At 41.5% G+C, this 21,941-nt stretch overlaps 1 protein-coding gene across 12 annotated transcripts in view; it reads left to right on the top strand.

Moving 5' to 3' along the window:
• The window catches only part of HMBOX1 (homeobox containing 1), a 122,710-nt gene extending 102,453 nt beyond the window's left edge, over nucleotides 1-20,257 (top strand). For 2 of the 12 annotated variants that reach the window (XM_042802967.1, XM_042802968.1), the window contains exons 8-11: nucleotides 94-189; nucleotides 1,871-1,965; nucleotides 2,174-2,305; nucleotides 5,684-8,378. In XM_042802967.1, the coding sequence (XP_042658901.1) occupies nucleotides 94-189; nucleotides 1,871-1,965; nucleotides 2,174-2,305; nucleotides 5,684-5,821 (461 nt within the window). In that variant the 3' untranslated portion in view covers nucleotides 5,822-8,378. Of the gene's footprint in view, nucleotides 1-93; nucleotides 190-1,870; nucleotides 1,966-2,173; nucleotides 2,306-2,961; nucleotides 3,043-5,683; nucleotides 8,379-18,472 lie in introns of those variants that run through there. The other 10 variants (XR_006166385.1, XM_042802976.1, XM_042802977.1 and 7 more) reach the window with 10 other exon arrangements.
• Nucleotides 20,258-21,941: the final 1,684 nt, after the last annotated feature.

Below are 21,941 nucleotides of genomic sequence, written 5' to 3'. Positions count from 1 at the left end.
TATATTTCAGGGATTTATCACATGTCTTTTGCCTACCTCTGGAACCCAGTGAGTAACAACGCTGTATTTCCCCCCACCCCGTTACTATCGTAGGAAAAAAGTTATCGGATTTGGAGCGAGTTACCTCCCTTAAAGTGTACAATTGGTTTGCCAACAGAAGAAAGGAAATCAAGAGAAGAGCCAATATCGGTAATGTATCAGAGCACCTGCTTTCAGGGTTTAGTACATACACTTGCTCAAGAGAGATGGAAACTATGTAAGTTTGTATTAGTGAAAATGCTAGAGGTTCTGACATTCTTCATAGGATTGCAGAGCAATTTTAAAAATCAGTCTCTTGCTGTTTTTTTTCTGAAATATGAGTAGGAATTTCATTTATGGAATTCCATCATCAATACAGAAAAATGGTGCAGTTATGAAGTTTTACTGGAAGATCAGTTTTAAAAACCAAAGTGGGAATTTCATTGGTGGAAGGAGAATCATATTTGCCTATGCTCAGGTTCCTTTGGGTATCCAAAATAAAATCTGAAATAAAATCTCAAAATATCTGCATTGGAAATAAGGGAAATTGAGATGATGGCAAGTTCACAACCTTAGCATGCTGTTTAAATGAAAAGTGGCTGTTGTGAAGAACTTTTATCTGGTTGTAAATGTCCTTGTGTCTGTGTTTCGCTGCAATGGACTTGTTTTTTCAGCCAAAACGTGGGAGTGTCTTTCTTACTGCCATCCCTGAGACCCCACAGGGATCTGAGAGTCCAGATGAGTTGTTTTACATCTCAGATAAAGCCACTAGGACCAAAGGTTCTGCAAGCTGACTACTTTTTCTAGTTACACCTGTGCTCCTTATTGCTTTCCAAGGGGTTGCACAGTGACAAGTGGCTGGAACAAAATAATAATTTTTCTTGATGATCAGGATAAAACAAAAGTCACTTCAGTGTTAGCCCTGCAGGTTCTTTGTACGAGTAGCTTATCATAAGGAAATTAGAAGTGACTCTGGACTTGTAATAGGTAGACCTTCTAATGGCAATAAACATAATACATTCTAATAAGAGTAAACTCACACTAGTGGCTAGGATTCAACAAATTTCTGCAAAATTTTATGCACTTAGATACTATGTGGAATTACATATGTGGTACATAGACAAAGAGAGATCCATACCTTCCTATTACCAGTATTTTTGCAAATGTCAAATGTTATGCCCTTTTCCTATCTGCTTCATTTTGCCAAATTTGTGAATGAGAAAAATCTGGTTTTACATCATTTAATGTGTTACTGAAAGTTAACCTAATTTTATTTTTCTGAAAATGAAATCTGTCTGTTGAAGGGGTGAGGGGAACAAAGTCAGTCCAAGGTGGGTGGAGTTATAGCTATATCTGCACTGTTTGGGGAGGAGGGTTGGAAAGCGATTAAAAAGAACCAACGGGAGTTTTACGTGCATGGATCCTACTGGAAAATGAAGATACGTGTGTTTTTAAATCCCTTAAGTGCTTTAAAAAATTTCTCCATCTATTTTCAGACACTCCCCGCCCCCCTCAAGTCCTGCCAGTCCAAACTATGTGGGAAGATCTACAGGGAATGCCTTTGCCACTCCAGTGCATTAGAAATTAAACTAATTTCTAATAGGACTGGCTGGAAAGAAGGATTCTTACTCGCAAACAAGTCTGTTAGTAGGCAGGGAAGGATTTCAGGCAAACCAGTGTCTGTACATGTGCTACCTTCCTAAATACTGGAGAGTGAAGAGGAAGAGGCTAAGAACTAACTCTGTTGTTCCAGTTATTCTAACTTCTTGGAAAAAAAAAAAAAAAAAAAGTAGTTACTTTTAATTACTCTAATGCATCAGATAAATTAGGGATCCATTTGCTTTTTTCGAAGAAGCAGCAATCCTGGAGAGCCATGGAATAGATGTACAGAGTCCGGGAGGTCATTCCAACAGCGACGACGTTGATGGCAATGACTACTCAGAGCAGGTAAGCACCGTGGGTGAGCCGCGTGGCCCAAAACGGGAGAGTTCACGCGACACACAAAGAGGCCCTCTACCTCTTGCAAATCAGATGTCTCTTGTTTTATTTTTGCTTTTACGTAATTGTAATGGGGAAGGGGGAAGAGCACAGCTCCCCTGTTTGAATGTGTTGAGCAACCAGCATTCACCCACATGGATTTATTGTCATACAACAGGACACTTGGCAAGTACGCAATGGGGAGGAGGAGGGAAGATGTTCAGAGGGAGGCAGAGAAGCAGAGAAGGTAGAAGAAGACAGGAGGATCTGCTCCAAACAAGCAAGTTACACCATTCACGCCACACGCAATGTATGAAAAATGTCAGGAGAGTGTTAACTCACCCAGTGCACTGTGCATAACTTGCACTCTCCTTACCCCTGGCACTGTTCTAGTTACCCACCCTCCAGAAAGGAGGTACACGTCTCTAACAGTTACTCCCATATATCAGGCACCAACATGTTCCCTGCAAAACTAGGCATGTGTGTTCCTCTTGCACCTATTATTTCTTTCTGCAAGAAATGTCTCCATTATAGCCTGTGCTACAGCTCCTGTGAGTTGCTTATCTGGCACCCAGACAAGTACAGCAGTAAGCCCCTGCCCAGTACACTTTATAATCCCTTTTGCCAACCTTGCCCAGCAAGATACTGAGCACCCTCCGATAAGGTGCTGAGCTCCCTCTGCCCATGGGAGTACCTTTCAGGAGCGTCTCAGGATCCGACCCTAAAACACTGACAGACAAAGGGTGAAGGGTGGGGGGGAAAGGATTTGATTAAATGAAGTTTGACGTTTATTTGGCCCTGTTCCATATTGTTCTGCAAGGATGTGCCACTATTTGGATTGTTTACATATTATCTGTCTCTTTTTTTTTTTTTTTTTTTTCTTTTTGCATTTTAACTCTTGCCTATTCTCTATTTTTCTTGGTTATTTTTAACCCTTGACAGCAACTTCTTTTTTAAATTCTCTAGCAAAAGAATACCCCTTCCCGCACTCTGAGCCCTCACCTACCCTAAAGTTGGTGACCCTTCCTTCACACACCTTCCTGACAGGTATTGCATCCCCTTCCCAATTTTCCTTCAGGTGTCAGTGTTGGCCAAACCCCCCCCAGGGCTGTGTGCTTGGCACCAGTCAACTCGAACAGTTCACTTGCTTGGTTCTGATTTTGATAGGAGCTCTGTTCTGTGCTACACCCAACAGCTGGGGTGGGCAGATCGTTTTTAATTGACTCGTTTGGGAGAAGTAGGTAGGTCTCCCTCTATAAAGGCTGCTGGTGGAGTGTAATAGCAACTGAGTGTCCTGGAATGAGTCCCTAGCATACTTGGCTGTGGCCCAGTACGACAGATATCTGGCAGAGGCATTCCCAGCCGCTCTGCTTCTGATGGGCATTAAGGCCCTTTTTATAGGTCATCACCAGCAGAATTGGTGGAACCAACTTTGTTAGCTCTAGATGATGAGAGGCTGCTCTGTGACTGTTATAAAATATTTTGAAACTGCTGTCGAGCACAGATAATTCCCTGTCAGTCAGATACAGGACTTGAATACTGAGATGAAGTGTTATGTAGACTCCCAAACTATTTTTTTCTTCTGTGTGTTATCCAAAATAGTTTGAAACGAGAAATACATTTGTTACTGAAATTTAAAGATTTTTGTTTAGAGTCCTTTAAAAATTGCATTTCTAGCTGGGTAATCTAGCTGGGCTCTTCTATGAAGTGTAATTAGGCATTAGCAGTGAAGTGGATTAAATGGCAAGCTCTCCTGATGACCATTTAACATCCCTTAGCTGTTAAAACCATAAATTCTGTTTTCCACAGCGACACTTAAACTCTAGTAAACTTTAAAATACAAAGTTCATCCAAATACTAATGAAGTGCCTAAAACTCCAGAAGTTAGGACTTTCTATTTCTTACCATGGTAGAGATTACTGAGAGGCCTTTAGAATGTGAGCACATCACAGTATTTGCTTGACATTTGCTGTAAATGAATGCGTTCCTTTAAATAACCTCAGGATTTTACCAAATCCTGACTTTTCTGTCCCCCTCAACATTTGCCACCCGTCATCTTAATTTAAAAAATGCTAATGCACATTTTAAATTTCACAAATCGATCACTTAAAGGCTGTTGGAAGACTGATAAATGTTTATCATTTCTGTTCAGTAAATAAGAATAATAATTTTTAAAAATTGTGAGATCATGGTGTGGTAATTATTAGTACCGCATTTTAAAGAGGAGAAAACACCATAATTTTGCCCAAAGTTCCAGAAGAATTTATTTGACAGCTGGAACTGGAGTTTGGATATTGCTGTTTCTCCTTCCTATTGAAAACCAGGCCCTCTTTCTGGTATAGACTGAGAAGCATACACAACTCACTACAAAATTTATGCTAGAATTATCAGACTTGCAGGCCTGCTATTGTATGGCCATTATGCACCTGGAGGAGGCAGCCCTTCTTCTTGTTCATGGATTTGGAAATTTTCACTCCAGTCCTGGAACAGCAAAGTTTCTCCATATTAGTTTTGCTTGCCACCCATCGCAGCCATCAACACGGTGGCCCTCGTACAGCTGAGAGATTTGGCTCTTTAGAAAATAGACAGAGAAATAGATGGCACGTAGTTCAGTGGACTGGAGAACCTGACGGTATCCTCACCTGCATATTTGAATTATGGTAGTTCCAGTCCCCTGAAATCATTGCACTGTTTTTTCTCAGCAGTCTAGGAGTTTTTCAGCATCTTTTTCCCTATACCTGTGTGAATTCAGTGTCCTCACAGGATACTGGCTCAGACCAAGGGGTCATCTAGTTTTGTATCTTGTTTCCGAGTGAGGTCAATAGTAGTATTTAAAGAAAAAGTATTTTTAAAGAATTCATAGAATGATTTTTATTATAGTCATTTCCAGCTTCTAGAAGTCAGTAGTTTTGAGAGGCTTCCTGAGCCAGGCAGTGTTCAGTTTTGATAGGTTCCAGGAGACTGGTTTTCCCTGAACTTGCCTAACCCCCGCCTTTTAAAGGCATTTTTACCTTTGTCTGAGCTAAAAATCAGTGAATCCTACAACTGAACTGTGATAAGTGAAGCAGTGCTTCCCACTGCTACTTTGGAATATATTATCATTCCAGTGAGTGCCCTTGCTTATTAGATCATGAGAAGCCACAAACAATTGTTCTCTATTTACTAATTATTTGCAATAAACATTTACATGTCAGCCATCAGCCATTTCTTTTCCAAACTGAAGAACCTGAGTCTGCTTAGCCTCTCTTCCCCTGGGTTGCCGTTCTCTCTACCTTTTCTAATTCTATCGTGTCCTCTTTAAATGGGATGAACAGAACTGTATTTTCAAAATGTATGCGTAGCATTAATTTGTACAGTGTGTAATGATTCCTATGTTAGTATGGTTTTCTGACATACCTTGTGTATCACTTTTATCTTTATCATTTAATATTTACCTCAGAATATTCCCCACACACACCAAATTTCTCTCTCGAAAATTGGGTATGCCACTCCTTGCCTTGCTTACCTTTGTCTGCACAGTGAGGGAAATCAATCCTAAATCAATTTTGTAAATTCCTTTCACTTTCTACCCCTTTAACAAATGTACAGTTCGCTGCCCCTAGTCCCTCGCTTTACACACTAGTTTTATCTGCTGGTTTTCTACTTACAGAGTAACAGTGCTTCTCTCTTCTCCTTCCCACATGCGCAGGATGACAGCACTAGCCATAGTGACCATCAAGACCCCATTTCATTAGCCGTGGAAATGGCAGCGGTAAACCACACCATCTTGGCATTGGCCCGGCAAGGAGCCAACGAGATCAAGACAGAGGCTCTAGACGACGACTGATACAAAGAAAGGGGAGGGAAAGCAAGAAGTAACTTAGTTTTAGACGTAGCACCTTAGCAGACTTTCCTCGGTCCTTAATATGTGTTCTTACAGTATAACTTTGCAGTTTCTTGTACGTCAGTTAGCTGTTAGGGTCTTGTTCTGTGAAGATGGCATGGTGCCCTCAGCCTTTGCATATACTCTCTCAGTATTAATTCCCAATAAATAATCAATCAACCAACCAACCTCCCTCTCCCAGCCCCAGTGGCTAGAAAAATCTTGCTGCTCTGTCTTAGCATTCAAAGTGCTTCCAGGTATTTTAGACAGCCCTCAATTACAAGTCTTAGGCTACACTTAAAATCTTGGATACCCTTAGAGATTGTGTTAAAAAAATAGTCTGTACGCTTTTCCTTCTCTGAGACTGAAAGGATGCAAGCTGAGGTAGTGGCACAGGGTCGATGGACACCAGATCGGGAGTATCAGCAGAGAGTAAAAAGAACACTAGAAACCCCACTTCAGCATGGGAATAAATGATTTCCAGCTGCAATAAGCCGTGCCTCACTGGTCATACAGTGACTTGATATACTTTTGGGTGCTGTGCTGAGAATGTCCATTGGAAACACATTCACATATTTCGGTTGATGTTCACATATTCAACACAGACATCCTCTACTCTCACAAGCTGCGTGGCTTAGTGGATAAGCACTGCCTTCTGCCTCTGGGACCATGATTGAAGCCCAGCCTGGGATCATATGAAAAATGAGCTGAATGTCTAATGGACAGCAGTCCACTTCTCAAAACCACTATTCATTATTTGGCATGGCTAGCAGTGCCTGCTCAGAAGAGGTCTAGACTCTTATCGATCTGTCATTAACAATTTCACCTTTTATTCTTCCTCTCGCCTTTTCTGTCCCCACCCTCCTCCCCTTTCCACTTTGCCACTTTCAAAAGCGATGTTTTCCTGGAAGGTATTAAGGTCATAAAATGGGTGAGTGGATTTACACTTCTGTGTAACTAATGCCTATGTCCTGACTAGCCTGAAAGGTTATTGGAGAACTTTTGCATCTGACCTTTGCTAGGTAACCATCATAGCATAAATACTCTCCTAAATACAAACTTTTTTTTGTTTGTTTAAAGGCAGGAGGATCTCTTACCTGAGAAATGGGGTGTGAATGTTTTGTGTTCTCTTTACTCTGTCCTTGTTAAGATGTGAGAAAGCTATACTGCTACGAGCAATTTAATTAATAATTGGAAGCCATACTGATAATGGATGTGGTAATATTTGTAAAGCAAACCTACTTTAAGTAGCAGAAACTAATGGAATTGTTTTCCTTGATCATATGTAGCACTTTTGTTACTTTTTTCTTAAAGATATTTATATTTGATAAGTCTTTTTTTTATCATTTGAGAATTCAAAATACCAAACAGCAAACTTGCATTACAGAGTCACCCTGCGATCACCTTGTCATCTAGTATCTAAATGATGAACTGTGTGTGCATCTAAGAAAATTACATCTGCTAGCATTGTGTGGAAATGATCTCCTGGCATCCTGATAAAATGATATGTTGCTGCTGGTAAGAGGAAACATTTCAATAGAAACAGCAAGGGAATTGTTAGAGACGGGCAGGACTGTGTTACATTGAAAATAAAAATTAAAAACCTATGTAAATTTTTGTATGTAGATACATCAAAATTTGCATAGTGTTTCCTCAACATTCCATTTTTATCTTCCCTGTTTATGTGGGAATAGCTTAAAAAGGGGACAACAGCTAAGTCTGAAGGATGGGTTTCCCTCTTCTCTACTCCACTTCTAAAGGAATGAAGGGAAGTTGCTATAACTTGGCTTGTTCTCATCCCTTCCTCACGCTTAACATCAGATAGCATTGTGAACTCCTAAAATGTGGCTCCTCAGCAGGTTTTTAGCCAGCCTAAACCCCTTCAAGGCGTAGGCTAACTAGATCATCTTTACATCTGTTAATCTTGTGAAAATTGCTTAGGTAAGTGTGGAGGAGATTTTGTGCTTTCAGAGGGCACAGAGTTGGCACCTCTTTGTCTCTGTAACTTTGAAGATATATAGGTAGGGCTTGGCCTCGTCTTTCACTTATGGATTTCATTGGAAAATTTATGTGCTTTCCTTAGATATAGATCACTGAAGCAGAATGAAGCCATCTTTTTTCTGTTTTATTGCATTTCTTGAGTAGGCAAATTCATAAGTACCATCAGGGCAGACTCAGGAAAGAAAGGAATTGGATCAGCGACCATTGCAGTTTTTTTCTTAATGTGTGTATGAATGTTTTGGTACTAAGGAGTGAAAGGACGGGGAGAGCTTTTATTTCTATTTTTGCACAGCAGAATGATCGAGCAAACTATAGCCTTAGTGGAATTTTACCTCCTTATTCATTCCACAGTCGCACACCAAGCTGACAAGCAACATCCACGATTTATAGTAAAGAGATTTTAATAATCGATGACCTCTTTACGTTGGGCTTGCCACCACCATTTGTTCTGGCTTCATTTTAAAAAGAACAGACTCAAACTGTTGGACAGCTGCAATTTTAAAAGAAATATTGCGTACTATACCATCTTAAAAAAAAAAAAAAAAAAAAAAAAAAGAAAAGTCATTGTTTCAAGCATCGCATTTTTAAAGCAATAGGAAAGAATAAAAATAGTACTAGAAGTTCTGTATCCTGATGAGAGGTTCATGTGGTGCCGTGTTAACACCACTAAAATGTCTATACCATCTAATGGAGAATAATCTGGTCTTAATTCTGTTTGTCACTGTCAGGTAGCTGCTGGTCTCATCATGCATCAGTAGCCCATCTGAAGGTTAAACACTTAAACCCCTTGAGAACAACTGGAGATCGGGCGATCCTTCTTGTCTGTAGCTTCCTGGTAAATACCATCTTCTCACCAGAGAAAAAAAAAAAAACAAACAAATGTCTTAACTGGGGACTCAGACATTTAGTTCCATGGTGCCAGTTTTTGGGTTGCCCCTGCCTACTTTGGCTTTTCTTTGACCATTGAGAGGTACGAGTAAGGAGTAAGACTGTTATCAGGGTGCTCACAGCGGTCTAGTTCCTTTATTCTGAAAGTTCATAATGAACGATTTGCAGTTGGCTAATAACTTGTTGGTTTGACATGAATTAGCTAAAATGGGACAGACTCTGGTATGATGTTATCAGGAGAAATGTACGTGATCTGGAGTAAGTGAAAGAATTGGTAGAGAGTGTGTCTTGAAATTTAGCCTTTGTTCTAGGGTTTTTTTCCACAACATGGGAGTTGTCTTTGTCCTTCTGTCTATGGATTTTCTTGAAAAGTAAGCCTCTTTTTTTTTGTAGCGTTGCAGTTGAGTTGCAGTTTGTTGTAGCCAGTCTGGAATTACTCCAGTTTGTTCTCATGTGGGTTCCCTTGAAGTGGATCTGGTGGCAGACTAGATCTACCCTTTTGTTCTGTGAATAGAGAAAAAAGTATTTAAGATGCTTCTCTTCTGTGATGGGCACAGATTGCTTTTAACCTTGTAGAGTAAGTCCTGGCTGTTATTTTGTCACTCATAAAGTCCTTATACTTGAGTTGTTGTCTCTTACCGTCTTCTTAAAACAACAATTTCTACCTCCACTTCTTTTTCGGGTTGTTTTGTTTTGTTTTGTTTTTGTGTTGTCGTTTGGTTTTGGGGTTTGTTTCTGGGGTGGTTTTTTGGGTTTTGTTTTTGTTTTGTTTTGTTTTAATTACCCCACCTTTTTCCTGAAGTGTGAATGAGATCCCAGGCGTTTGCAGGAGCATTTCGAGATGAAAAAAAAAATAAGTTGACATGGCAACAAGTAGACATACTATCTGTTGATGCTCTAGCATTACAGAGACATCTTTTAGTACTCTATAAATGTAGGTATTGTTACAGTGTAATCCCATTCCTCATATGTTGGATGTGAACAAGTCGGTGGTGAGTCAGCAGTGCACCCTTGCAGCAATTAAGGAATCTCATTAAGAAGAGCCTTCAGCAGGTCAAGAGGAACCATTGGTCGCCTCCGTTGATCACGTGTGGGACCACGTCTGGTGTGGTGTAGACCGGAGCGAGTCCGTTGTAGGGCTGCAGAGATGAGAGGGTCGGAGCACACGTCATGTGGCGAGAGACACGAGAGCTGGGTTTGCTCAGGCTGGCTCTGGAGACATCCCATATTTTGTTCTTGAGCTATCTTAATGGGTGGGTTCAGAGAAGACGGAGCCAGGCTCTTCTCAGAGGTGCTTAGCAGAAAGGTGAGGCGCGGTGGGGTCAAGTTGCATTAGTGAAAATCACAAATAAATATAAAGAGAAATATTTTCATACTCAAGTGGTAGAACAGTGGCCCAGAAAGGCAGTGGAAACGCCGTCCTTGGGGACATTCAAAACTCAACTGGACAAGGTTGCATTAGAGACCCCCAGAGGTCTCTTCTGACCTAAATTATTCTGTGATTCTGTACAAACCTGCTCAGGTTGAAGTGTTTCTTAGTTCTGATCTATACATGTTGTTTAAAGAAATTATCTTAATTTGTCGCTGGCTTTTTTTTTTTTTTTCTGTTTTGTTATTCATAAAAAGTTATCTTTCCTAATCTTCTAATAGAGGGGAGCTTTATTTGCAGGGTCTGGCTCCAGGTTCCAATCAAGCCATAAGTAATAAATTTCATTAATTATTTGCTCTGTTTACACAGTTCTTCAGGGATATTTGAATTATTCTGTTTGTTTCATTGCCTAACAACAGACTAGTAAGTTTTCCACGTAACATTTGTGCTGTAGATCAGTTTTTGCCTTTGTTTGTGAGGATTTATTGTTGTCTTGCTGTGAGTGCAGGCGAAAAATTTCACATAGCTGAACGTATTAGAGGAAAAATTGTCATTAACTTAAAGCCCACTGGTGACTACTATAAGCAGCTAGAAATTTTTCATTGAGTAAATCATTAATCGGTGATTATCAGAAGCTGAAAGAGTATGACTGGGAAAGAGTCACATTATATTTACTTGTATCCTTCTTTTCTTAAGTATTTGCTGTTGGCCACTGCTAAGGAAAAACATTTTTCATTAGGCAGATTTTAGGTCTGATCTGACTGTTAGTTTGAAGAGAAATCGCAATGGTGTTTGCCAGTATGCAATGTGGCCATGCAATGGCATGGGGTCAGTTAGTCTCCCAGGTGTTAATTTCTGCCTTCAGAGTGCATAAGAACGTGGAGATGAGTTCACCAAGATTTTGAGTTCCCCGACGTGATACAAAAAATTTCCTTCACAATGAGATGCTGCTTGCAAAGAGGTGAAATGAAAACATCGTTCTGGCTTCCCCCAGAGTAGTTGAGTCACCGAGTCGTGGTAGTTGTAACAGGGTTTCATAAACAGCTCTTTATTTTTCATCTATCTAGAACCAGCAGAATTGGTGTAAGAGTTTTCAAAACTCAGAATCGCTCTCCCTGAAGCATTTATTGCAGGATGTTGTTTCCCTGTGCGTAATCTTAACTGGGGTGCAAAGCTGGATTCACACATTTCTCTGCAAATGACTAAGATTCAGTGTGAGGTTTTGCCCATGGTACTGAGAGCTGTGGATCTTTAGTAGAGGATGGCTTTTTCCCCCCTTTATCCCTGGAATTCTGCTCATTTTAGGTAATTATCTTACTAGAAGGTTTCTGTTCCTCCTTCCACCCCAGCTACATCATTGTGCAGCCCCCATTCCCCAGCGTTCATCAGCTGCTTTTTTCAAGTTCTTTGGATAATTGCCAGCAAATTCAAGGGGGGTTTTTTTGTCAAAATAAACTTTGCTCTTATTTTAGACAAGGCTTCCCACCCAAGTAGCTCTTGCACTCTTTGAAGTTATTTAACTTGATAATATTATTTTGATCAAAGTCATAAGCTTGTAGGCAATAATCTTGAGTTTGGTGTAGCTTTTATCATTTGGCAGGAGTCTTTGTTGGCAGGATTGGTCTTGAAAACTGTGTTACATGTCAGTGACCTAACGTGTTCATTATTATTAGGCAGCTGAAAATTTTGTGTCTGTGTTAGTCGCCGTAGTCAGGGTTGTACCGTGATCCCAGCTAATTTAATGGAGTTTTGTGGAGTCAGGCATTTTCACTGTGATTTCTTGAAAGGGAAGGTTGGTGGCCTGACCAAAAAGTACCTTGCAGTTCCCAAGAAGAGTTGCAGAGACATTTCAAAATAAAACATTCCCCCGTGGGCTCTTTTGCAGCTGGGATATTTACTCAGGATATTGAATCAGTTATTGGCTAACAGGCATTTGGCAAGCTGAAAAAGCATAGCCCTAAAACCTTCATTTTAGCATCTATTACTGTTGTCTAATTTATGGGGTTTAAACCGTCTGACTAAAGATGTTGCACATTAATGAAGAGGCATTCTAGAGATGGCAGCTATAAATTCAAATTTAAAATACGCAAAAATTATTTTTCTCCTGTGTGAGAAATGTTATGACTACAAAAGTGGACTGGGTCGTTTTGAGGACTGTCGGTAAGATGACAGCATTGTGATGTTGGGTTTTGTCCAACAATTATCAATAAAATCAAATACAGGAAAGTAATCTCAGTGGCACCAGTGAAACAGAGGTGTGGGGAGGAAACCATCTAAAGAGTTGTTCATTGCTAACCTCGGCCTTAGGATTTATCGCTTAAAAATAGCTCGGAATTGTTCATGCCTGTTTTCATGGAGGCGTCCGTTGGTGATGCTGTAGCTAAGACTGTATTGGCATAATTACAATAATCAGTACAAACTACTCTCTGTTCTTGTTAAGGTTCTTCTGTTGCGCTCTATGAAAATTTATATCATACTTCAGCTTGAGCTTGCTGAAGGAGTAAACAAACACACACATTTTGCTCTTTCAAGATGCCAAGATGTGCTCTGTGACGCCCGCAACGTGCTCATCAGTGTAATATCTGGGTGGTAATATTGACAGCTTATGTCGTGGAGATAGAGAAGGATTTCCTATTTTGGGTGTGGGGGAAGCATTCACAAAACCTATTTTAAATGCCCCTTTTAGTCAAGCTGATCAAGAAAACGAACTGATCGGTTTGATTGCTGCAACGTTGGGCTCTTCCCCGTTCTTTCCAGTAAGTTTGGGAGTGCTCTGGCCAACAGCTTAAGCGCGAGTGAAGCAAACCCACTGAACTGGAGTGAACTGCATAATGGGCCTTTGATGTTTCTGTATGTACAGTGCATCTCTCACTCAGATGGCTTGGCAGAAGGCTCTCCCTGCCATTTATTCCCTCTCTTCCCTCGGCTGTTAAATGGAAGCGGGTGTATTCTGCTGATCAAAACATCCAGCACACTTCTGCTAAATCCTTTCAAACCGCAGCCAGGGTAATTGGGATGGGTAGGATAAATGCAGAAGAGTATGGCAGTAAAAGTGATGGCAGTGCTTTTGAATGACTGGGTGTCCTCCTGACATGTAATTAGCTGCTTTGGAAAGATATGGATTGGCATGGTCATAATTAAAAGGATTTCTGTCTTTTCTGTGATTGAAAACAGAAGATCTTCCACCCCCTAATTCTCTTTAATACCAGTGTTATTAGTGACACTTGGAACACAGCTACTTCGTAAACTTAAATAATGACCTGTTCCTAATGGTAACTTACAACAGCAGGGACTGAAACTGAGTTTAGTTTTCTATGCAAAGCTGCTTCTCTTCCTTTTATGATTCTCCCCCCGCCCCCCCACTCATGTATGTATTGCCTCTCAGTGAGTTTTAGAAACAAAAAGGACATTTAGTTATGTGCGACAGCGTGATTACAGATTACCCAGGGTTCTGGTTTAGCTCTTCTTGATTTGTTTTAGAGTTATAGTGTTGAGAAGGATGAGCCGTGGTCCAGGACTCTGCTGAATTACTCCTCCTGTATTTTCACCCTGCCTGCAGGTAGAGGTTACCGCCTGCGCCGTTGGCCTCTGGGTCCTGAAGCAGGGGGTGTAACGAGCTCTTCTGTGCCACTCCAAGTTCCCCTTCGTGGTGTCTCGGTTTGGAAGCCTTACCAGCAGTTGTTGCCAAGTATATAACTGTATTGTCCTCGAGCTGTTGGCTGTCTCCTGTCGCAGCGAGCGCGGCGTAGTGATAGGAGCTAACTCACCTTTTTCTTAAGAAATCCCAAAATAGCCTGCAACCAGATAGGAGGCTGGAAAGCGCGCTCGCCGTTCACGACAGGAGAGGATGTATGGCGGTGACCTAAAATGACATCGTAATCTTTCTCTGAGCTGTTGCTGGATTCTCAAAAAGCATCTGACATAAGGTGTTGTGTGCCTTTTTACTCTGTGCTTTTGTGAGAAACTTTATCTGTTGACCAGTCTTGAGCACTGCAGAGCCTGTCCTCCACTTTTGCCCTTAAGTTTCTTGACCATATTCTTCCACAGTGCTGTTCTCCTGCTGTAGTTACTTACCAGACAGGTTTCTGGAGTTTTTGGGTATGCAGAGATGCCTGTCGGGACTCAGTGAAATTTAGAGACATAAGCAAGTTCTTAACTCCAACAGATTTGCAGAAGAAGTTAGGAACTTCCTTAGACTGTTATTTAAATCCTCCAGTTACTTTTCAGTTTCTTTGTACTGAAATACTTGTGTAAATCTCATCCAGTGTCACTGTGGTTCAGAACAGACCTGTGGGTCGTGGGTACGTCTGTTCTTCCAGCACGGTTACCACTGCTGGTACTACCCTCAGAGTAGCAGTGGTAGCAAACTTATTTTCTAGGGCATAATGTTTTTAGACATTAACTAGCTGCTGTCACTGGCCTCAATTCAGCTTCCTATCTTTCTCTCCCCACCCTTTATCCTTAACTAATTAAAGTCTTCCATGTTATGGCAAGATGGCATATGTAGCTTAAATAACCCACCTCTAATTAAGAGGTTGACATTAGCCTTCTGAGATACGTTTTACATCATTTGAGATTTAAAAATACATTTTACTTACAAAGTTTATCTGTCAAATTGCTCAAGGAGGGCAAAGAGGTAATGAAAGTAAATTATTAATTAATATTTCTCACCCAGTAATATTCCATTAAGAATATTAAGCATATATTCCATTCCTCAAAGCATGTTTGACTTTGGATATTACTTTTTTTTTTTTTTTTTTTTGCCTGCTGATAAAACTGCTGCTATCTCTCTTTGACAGGACTGTAGTGACAGTACTGAAAGCATCTTCCAGGAGCTAACCAGAGCCAGGAACTCAGACTGTTGACTCACTGGCTAGTTTTTCCCATACCAGAGTGCAAGCATTTACGCATTATGGCAAGTGAGCAGATCTTTCAAGACCAAAATGGCATAGACTCTCCCTTGACACATTCAAGCTGTTCTTCTGTCCAAAAGGTTTGATGTAATTTCGGGGTGGAAAGTAGCAGCAGGAGCGTCTCACTTTTCTGCAGAAGAGTGGTCAGAGTTTAGGTGGAGCTACACTGGTTTCAGCATGGCAAAGAAGAAATTTGACGTGTTGCTGGGAAGGACCAGATGTGTTGCACAAAGTGTGTAACTACTACTTGAGAAAGGTAAACATCTTGGGTGCTTTATTAATGAGATAGTTGAAGCAGTTTATGAAATGCTCTGAAATCTCCAACGTGTGTTTCGTTTTGCTGACATGTCTTCATGGCACACCATGGAACATTATAAAGTTTGTTGAGGAGTTGTTATTGGAATTTGAGACGTGCTCTTGTTGGGTTTGTGGCAGAGGTAGTTGCCTATCAGTTTAGCTAAACAGTCGCATCTCGGGACGCAACCGCTCTTTGGTCAGTAGCAGTTTAAGTCTGCAACTCTTCCTTCCTTTAGAGCTCTTAAGTCACAGTCCTCTTTCTCCAGGTGCTTGGAGAAAATAAATACTATGGAGATAAGGGAGTAAATCCACTCATTTGCAGAGCATATCAGAGTTAATATCAGTTGAGAATCCACCCCTAGACTTCAGCAATACTCACTTATTAATGCTGGGATTTGTAAAAAAGCAAGAATGAAACAGTCCTGAAGTTGCATTTGCAGAAATTCAGTTCAGTCAAGTAGGCTTGAAAATTAGGCGTCTGGTTAGGAGTAGAGAGTCAATAAAGTATCCATGAGCATTAAGAAGGTATTTGTATATGTGTTGAGGGGAAAAAAAAATAACATTTATGTTTATAAAGCCATTGGATACAAATGGTAAAATTTGTAAAGAGATACGTGGAAAAGGCAGACACTTTCAATTAGGGGATTTTTTTTTTTCCTTTGGAAGGGCAGGACGGTTCGTTCATCCCGTTGCATTAAGTAGATAGAAGAGGGAGTTTGCGTCAGGATTGTGGGAGGCCATCCAGTATTCAGGATCTCCTTGTTGGTGATAGACTGGTCCCTTCTGGCCTTAATTGTAAAACTATGATTCCAAAGAGGTAGACTTGTCTTTTACCGTTATAACCTGTTCATAGTATTTAATAATTTCTAGAGATTTGAGTACTAGAGGGGTTCTCTGCAGTAAGAACTTCTTTCAAAAATACGACTTTCCATCAGAGAACATACTGTGCCTTATGTCTCTAAACCACGTGAAGTTCCAGTTGTGTATGATAAATACCTTTTTACACTTTGTACTTCTGCCATAATGGGAATCACACAAATGTAGCTTTGATAACAGGTGGTTTCTGTATGCTGCTGTTACACGTAGATTTGCTCCAGTATCTCACACATTCAGTCTGGCTGTTGTGCTGCCACAGCGATGCGTACTTTCATACTCGGTCAGTGTTGAGCAGCTGAAGTAGCTCCGGAACAGCGTTAGTCTGTTCAACCGTTATTTTTTGCTTTTGATTTGAAAATGAACAAAAAAAACCCTAACCAAAAGCCCAGCTCACTCTGCATTTCGAATCCTAAATTCTTTGTTGCTATTCCTTACATTAGACCTTTGGGTACATGAATTCCAGTTTTTAGGGGTACCTTGCAGTGATTTTTACCGTTACCCAGGAACATTCCACATGAAGAATATTCAACATGAATAAAATTTGATCAGTCATGACCGTTTCCTCTAGCTGCAGCGCCTCAAGCAACTGTTTTTTACAAATACTTTCATCAGTTGCCAGCATGCTTCAAAAAATATCACAGCTAGCAGAAGTCCTCTTGCTAAACTGATGTCTCCTCTTATTTCCCACGCTGAGCCCGTATTACCTTGAAGGAATTCCAAACACGACTGTTTAATGTTGTACCTCCTCCAGCTGCTCTGAGCCATTCACTTCCCTCTGAAGTTGATTCTTTTTGGTACCAAATGTGTCATGTTATTTTCACAAATTTCAGTTCTTCTCATAGAGGTACTTCCTTTTGTCTTTCATCCGAGCTCCTTCACATCCTGGTAATCCTATTTTACCTGGTTTACTGGTAGTTTTCTCATACTGAAGTGCTCTGACCTGAACCTGTTGTACTTACAGTCTCTAAATATTATTTGCAGCCTAATAAAATGTCATCCAGTGTAATGCTGAAGCTTAGGTTTGGTTCAGTCTTATGAAATCTTCCAAGCTTTTTGCTAGCTAAAAGACCTTGGGTTTTCCCAGCATGGTTCTTTAGCAGCCCTCCTCACTTCCCTCATTTCAGTTTTGACACTTAGATTAGCAAATCAGAGAAATAGTAACTTCTAAGTATAATCTTTTTTTTAATTATTATTAATCCTTGGACTGTCGTTCTTTTTTACTGGGAGACTAGTACTGCGCTGTGCACTTCAGCAGGTACTCAGCAATGTTATGGGAAGTGACTTGTAAAAATAAAGGCATATCTCAGATACAGCAGTGCTTCTAAACAGTCTAATTTGACATTTCTTGCACACAATTAATAGTGCTCAGGTTTATCTGTTCTGTTCAGTTTTTCATGCTGTTTGTTGTTCGCTGCCTCTCCCACTCCTCTTAGGACTCACTTGTTGCTCGCTGGGCCCTTTCTCCCCTTCTGCAGTCTTCGGTGGTGACTTGTGCCATTTTAATTTTGTTCCTCCCTGCTTTCTCTTGGTTTTCCTTCTTCTCTTTTTCCTCTGCAGGCACTTTATTCCCTTCACATGTTCAAGCAGCATATTTACGGTTAGACAAGTTTTAGTCCAAGGCGTTCACCTTTCCTTCCACCTGTTAGACAGTGCTGTATCAGTTGCTTACTTGAAGTCCCTAATATATATTGCCTACAGGATGGTATAAATAAAAACAAACTTTTGCCTACTCTGACAATTTTAAAAAAATAGATCATAAATTCAGTTAATTTACAGCAGGTTTTTTACTCGCAACCTCCTGTGTGAACTAAGGTAGTTCCAAGGTGTCGGACCGTGGTTAACAGAGAGGGACAAGGGAGTAGCATCTTCGTCTTTCATTTTATTTTGTCTTGCTTGCACTCACTCAGTGTTGGAAGTTGTCGTAAATGGTGAGGTTGTTTTTCTTGGTTAGTGTGCTGTTGCCTGCTTTTTTAATGGGAGGGTTTGGAGCAGGATGGGTGGATTTGCATAGCTTGTCCGAAGGAGGCTGTGGACTGCTTCACCTCGTCATTTCATTCACCCAGGGCTTGGGATCACTTTTTGCAACCAGAGTAGCCTTTCAGTATTCTCTTTAAAAAGTTGTTTTAGGTTTGAAGATGGTGGGGAAAACTTGAAATTCCTTTTCCAGATGAAAAATTACAATGAAGACCAGAGTTTGGATTTTGAGCTTCCCATCTTTCAGTATTATCCACTGAATTTTCTCTTTCTCCTGTGGCTTCTGCGTAAATTTAGATGTCATCTTGAGACTTGCGCTGGGCTGAAGCTTGTGACCTGTTTCTACTTGCTGTGGGGTCAGAGCCCTGTTTGCTCTTCCGGGAAGGACAGATTGTCCGTTTCATCACCCGTCGCGATACAAACTCAAAACCCCTTTCGCCTTGCTCTTGGCTCTGGCTGTACCGTTGGTAACGCCTGTCCGAATCTCGTCAGGAGCCGACCCTCCTTCTTCTTCTGCCAGCATTGTCCTCGAGGGTTAGGGGCAGCACGTCCCACACCGGTGCGAGCGCCCGGCGCGCTGCTGCTGGCTGGAACTGGGAGAGCACCCAGGTGTCAGACCCGATAGGATAAAGCGATGTCGTCGTGCCACAGAGCCGCCGTAAGACAGGCTTTTCCCTTACAGATAGTAGAGGAATAACAAATTTAAACTAGATGTAGTTCAATAGCAGTTCTATCAAAGGGTGACAAATAAAAGTCAGTTGTGTCCATGGGGAGCACTATTTTCTTGACAAATCGCCTTGGCTGTCTCCCTCTTGGTCTTTAGGATCTTCCCAAGGCTGACGAAAGCCCGGGAAGTGTGAAATATGTGCAGTACGTTTTTAATTTTTTTTTTTTTTTTTTTTCTTAGTGTCAATTTAAAAAGTGCCTAAGTGAGTAACAGGACTCCAGAGTGAGCTGGAGGAACAGGATTAGACCTCATTTCCCTCTTAAGAAAAGAGCCCTCCCTGCAGTCCCTCCGCACGCGCGACTCCAGGCGGGCGGTGGGAGCCCGGAGCCCCGCGGAATCCGGTTGGAAAGAAATTTCCACTCCTTCCTCATGCTGCCCCCCTCGGGTCTCAGTCTGTGGGTGGGGATCTCCTTACCGAATCTCATTTCTCAGCCAAACCTTAGCAATCTCTGATTTGGGGTGGGATAGTAAAGAGGGGGGGGGAAGCTTGGATAGAATTCAGTCGGAAACTGCCTCTTGGATTGCAGATACAAATAGCTTTGTGCATTGAACATGCACCTCTGGATAACCACATGTGTGAGACTCTGCATCAGAAAAGCTAATATGCATATTTAATCGCCCCTTTTTGGAATCACAGGCAGTTTCTTCCTATATTCTTAATTATTTCTAGGCTTGTAATAGTGGCACCTGCTAAACATTTTGTCAAAGTAATTGTAACTGTTGGCAGGTGGTTATAATTTTATAAACATACATGAGAATTTTATGTGGGTTTGAAAAGAAAAAAAGATAGATATCAATGCTAGTATAAAAAATGGCATTAAAGGAGAATTTCTTCTGACCATAGTAAAAGGAAATAACAGAACACTATTAAGATGGATTAGTACCACTTAAGGATTCAGAAAATGAAAGCAATCCATATGTAGATGTTTTATTTTTCATTAGTAACAAAATCTTGTTTTCACTCTGACAACTTAATAACGTATGAGTTGGGAAAGCCTAGGAAATGACTATTGGCAAGAAAAGCTATAAGGACATCTCTTTTGCAGAGAACAGAAAATTAGCTTGTAGGATGTTGATGGGTGTTGATATAAGCAATGATCAAATAGGAATCTATTGCTGGGGTACTAATGAAAATAAAGTATTTGTGGAGCCTATAATACACGTGGACCGTTCGACGTTGTACTGTCGCCCTGCTCTAGAGATGCCTTTTTTAACAGTGAATTTTTTTTTTTTTTTCCCCCCCTAAACCAAGTGATTGTCGATAGCAGTGGTTGTAATTGAAACAAAGATTAATGTAGTAGTGAGTGTTGCAAACCTAGAAGTGAAAAGACAGTGGAACGGCATCAGAGGCACCAGAAAAAAAAAAAATGAAGCAAAAACCCCAAACAGAAACCCTAGCGAGGCGCTTGGGGAGTCGCCGCGGTTTTCGTTTCAAAACTTTTGCGCCTCAGTTTTGTCCCACTTGGTCGCGTTGACTTGGGGAGGGGGGTGTTGGGGTCGACCTGCCGCCTCCGGCCGGGGCAGGCGAGCGCGGCCGGGGCGGTAGGGCTGCGTGTGGTGGGTGGCTGGCAGGCCTCCTGCCTGGCGGGTCTGCCGCGCGCATCGGTAAGAGGCGCTGCGCCGTGTCCCCTCTCGGCCCCGCCAGCGGCCTCCTCCGGCTCTGTGCGTCCCTCCGTCAGCATCTTCCGCTCACCCGCTTGTTTCTCCCGCCATGTGCCCCGACGAAAACGGCACCTGTGTCTCATCTGCTGTAGGTGTTCTGCCTACCTCAAGAGGTAAACATGGTATCCTAGAGTCGTATGTTCACAGTTTGTTCTTCTTTTTTTTTTTTTTTTTTTTTTTTTATTTACATGAGCACTAGCGCGCGCACACACACACACACACACACTGGAATGTATATTCTCCTTCCCCCCTCCCCACACGCCCCCCCCCCCCAAATAACCTCTTGACCTGATCCTTGCTGTAGCCACCACCAACTCCTCTTGCAAATTGGATGCTGCTTTAAATGTGAAAACAAATGTTCAAGAAGCTATAAAACCTGAATGAAAGCTAAAGCTGAATTTATAAAGCCTTGTTGCATATGAGCCAAAAGTGCAAAAAGCTCTATATAATGAACTAACCTGCCACTCATATAAATATAAATATATATAAATATATTAAAATCAGACTGTTCTACAAAATTGTGTATTTGTATTTTTGTGTACGTACAATTTTCTGCTAAGCAGAAGGAGGATGTAGTATAGGATGATGTGAGAAGAGATTTTGTTTAATCATATTTCTTTGTTACTTATTTTTGTTAACATCCAGATGCCTGTCTTTGTCTTATGTGTATGACACTGTTCGAAAGGTGCAGTATCTCTCTCCCTCCAGCGTATTAAACCTCTTCCACCATGGAAGAGTTGGGTGATGCTCCACATCATCATCATCATCATCATCATCATCAAACCCCGCAAACAGGCCGAGGTCTTGATCTTAACGAGGGCTGCTCGTTCAGCTGAAAGACTGTATATTTCATGTTGGCATTTAACAGGCACGTTGTGTCGTTGCTCCTAATAGTAATGTCAAATATTCACGCGCTGGTTGATTGCTTTTCACACAGGTGTTCTCCGAGCACGCTGTCTACACCATCCACCCCCTGTAGCATCTTTACCTACTGGTCCTCAGCCTGAAATTTCAGGGAGGGGGAAGAAAAAAGAAGTGTAGGGTAGGTTGGGAGGGAGGATGAGCAGATCCTTGTGTTAGGAAGTTGTTTATGGGGAAAAAAAAAAAAAAAAAAAGACACCAGGGAAGCGGTACTGTGTGTGACGGGGGAGTGAATCTCAGGTAACACCGGCGGGGAGGAAGGTGCCGCGGGGAGCTGGTGTTGCTGCACGCTGCCAAGGTGTATTTTTGCTTGCAGGAAGGCAGGTTGGCAAGGCAGTCGGTTGTAACTTCCCCGCCCCGTGCTGCTTCGGACCCACCCTCCCACCCCTGGCGGGAGCCGCACGCGAGCCATGAGCAATCCCTGGTGGTTTGGTGACAGTTTGGTCCGTTGCTCCA

Source organism: Tyto alba, unplaced genomic scaffold (genome assembly GCF_018691265.1).
Source record: "Tyto alba isolate M040663 unplaced genomic scaffold, T.alba_DEE_v4.0 Super-Scaffold_40, whole genome shotgun sequence".
Taxonomy (NCBI): domain Eukaryota; kingdom Metazoa; phylum Chordata; class Aves; order Strigiformes; family Tytonidae; genus Tyto; species Tyto alba.
Note: the sequence above shows the minus strand (reverse complement) of the source record. Positions and strands in the feature narration are given on the sequence as shown.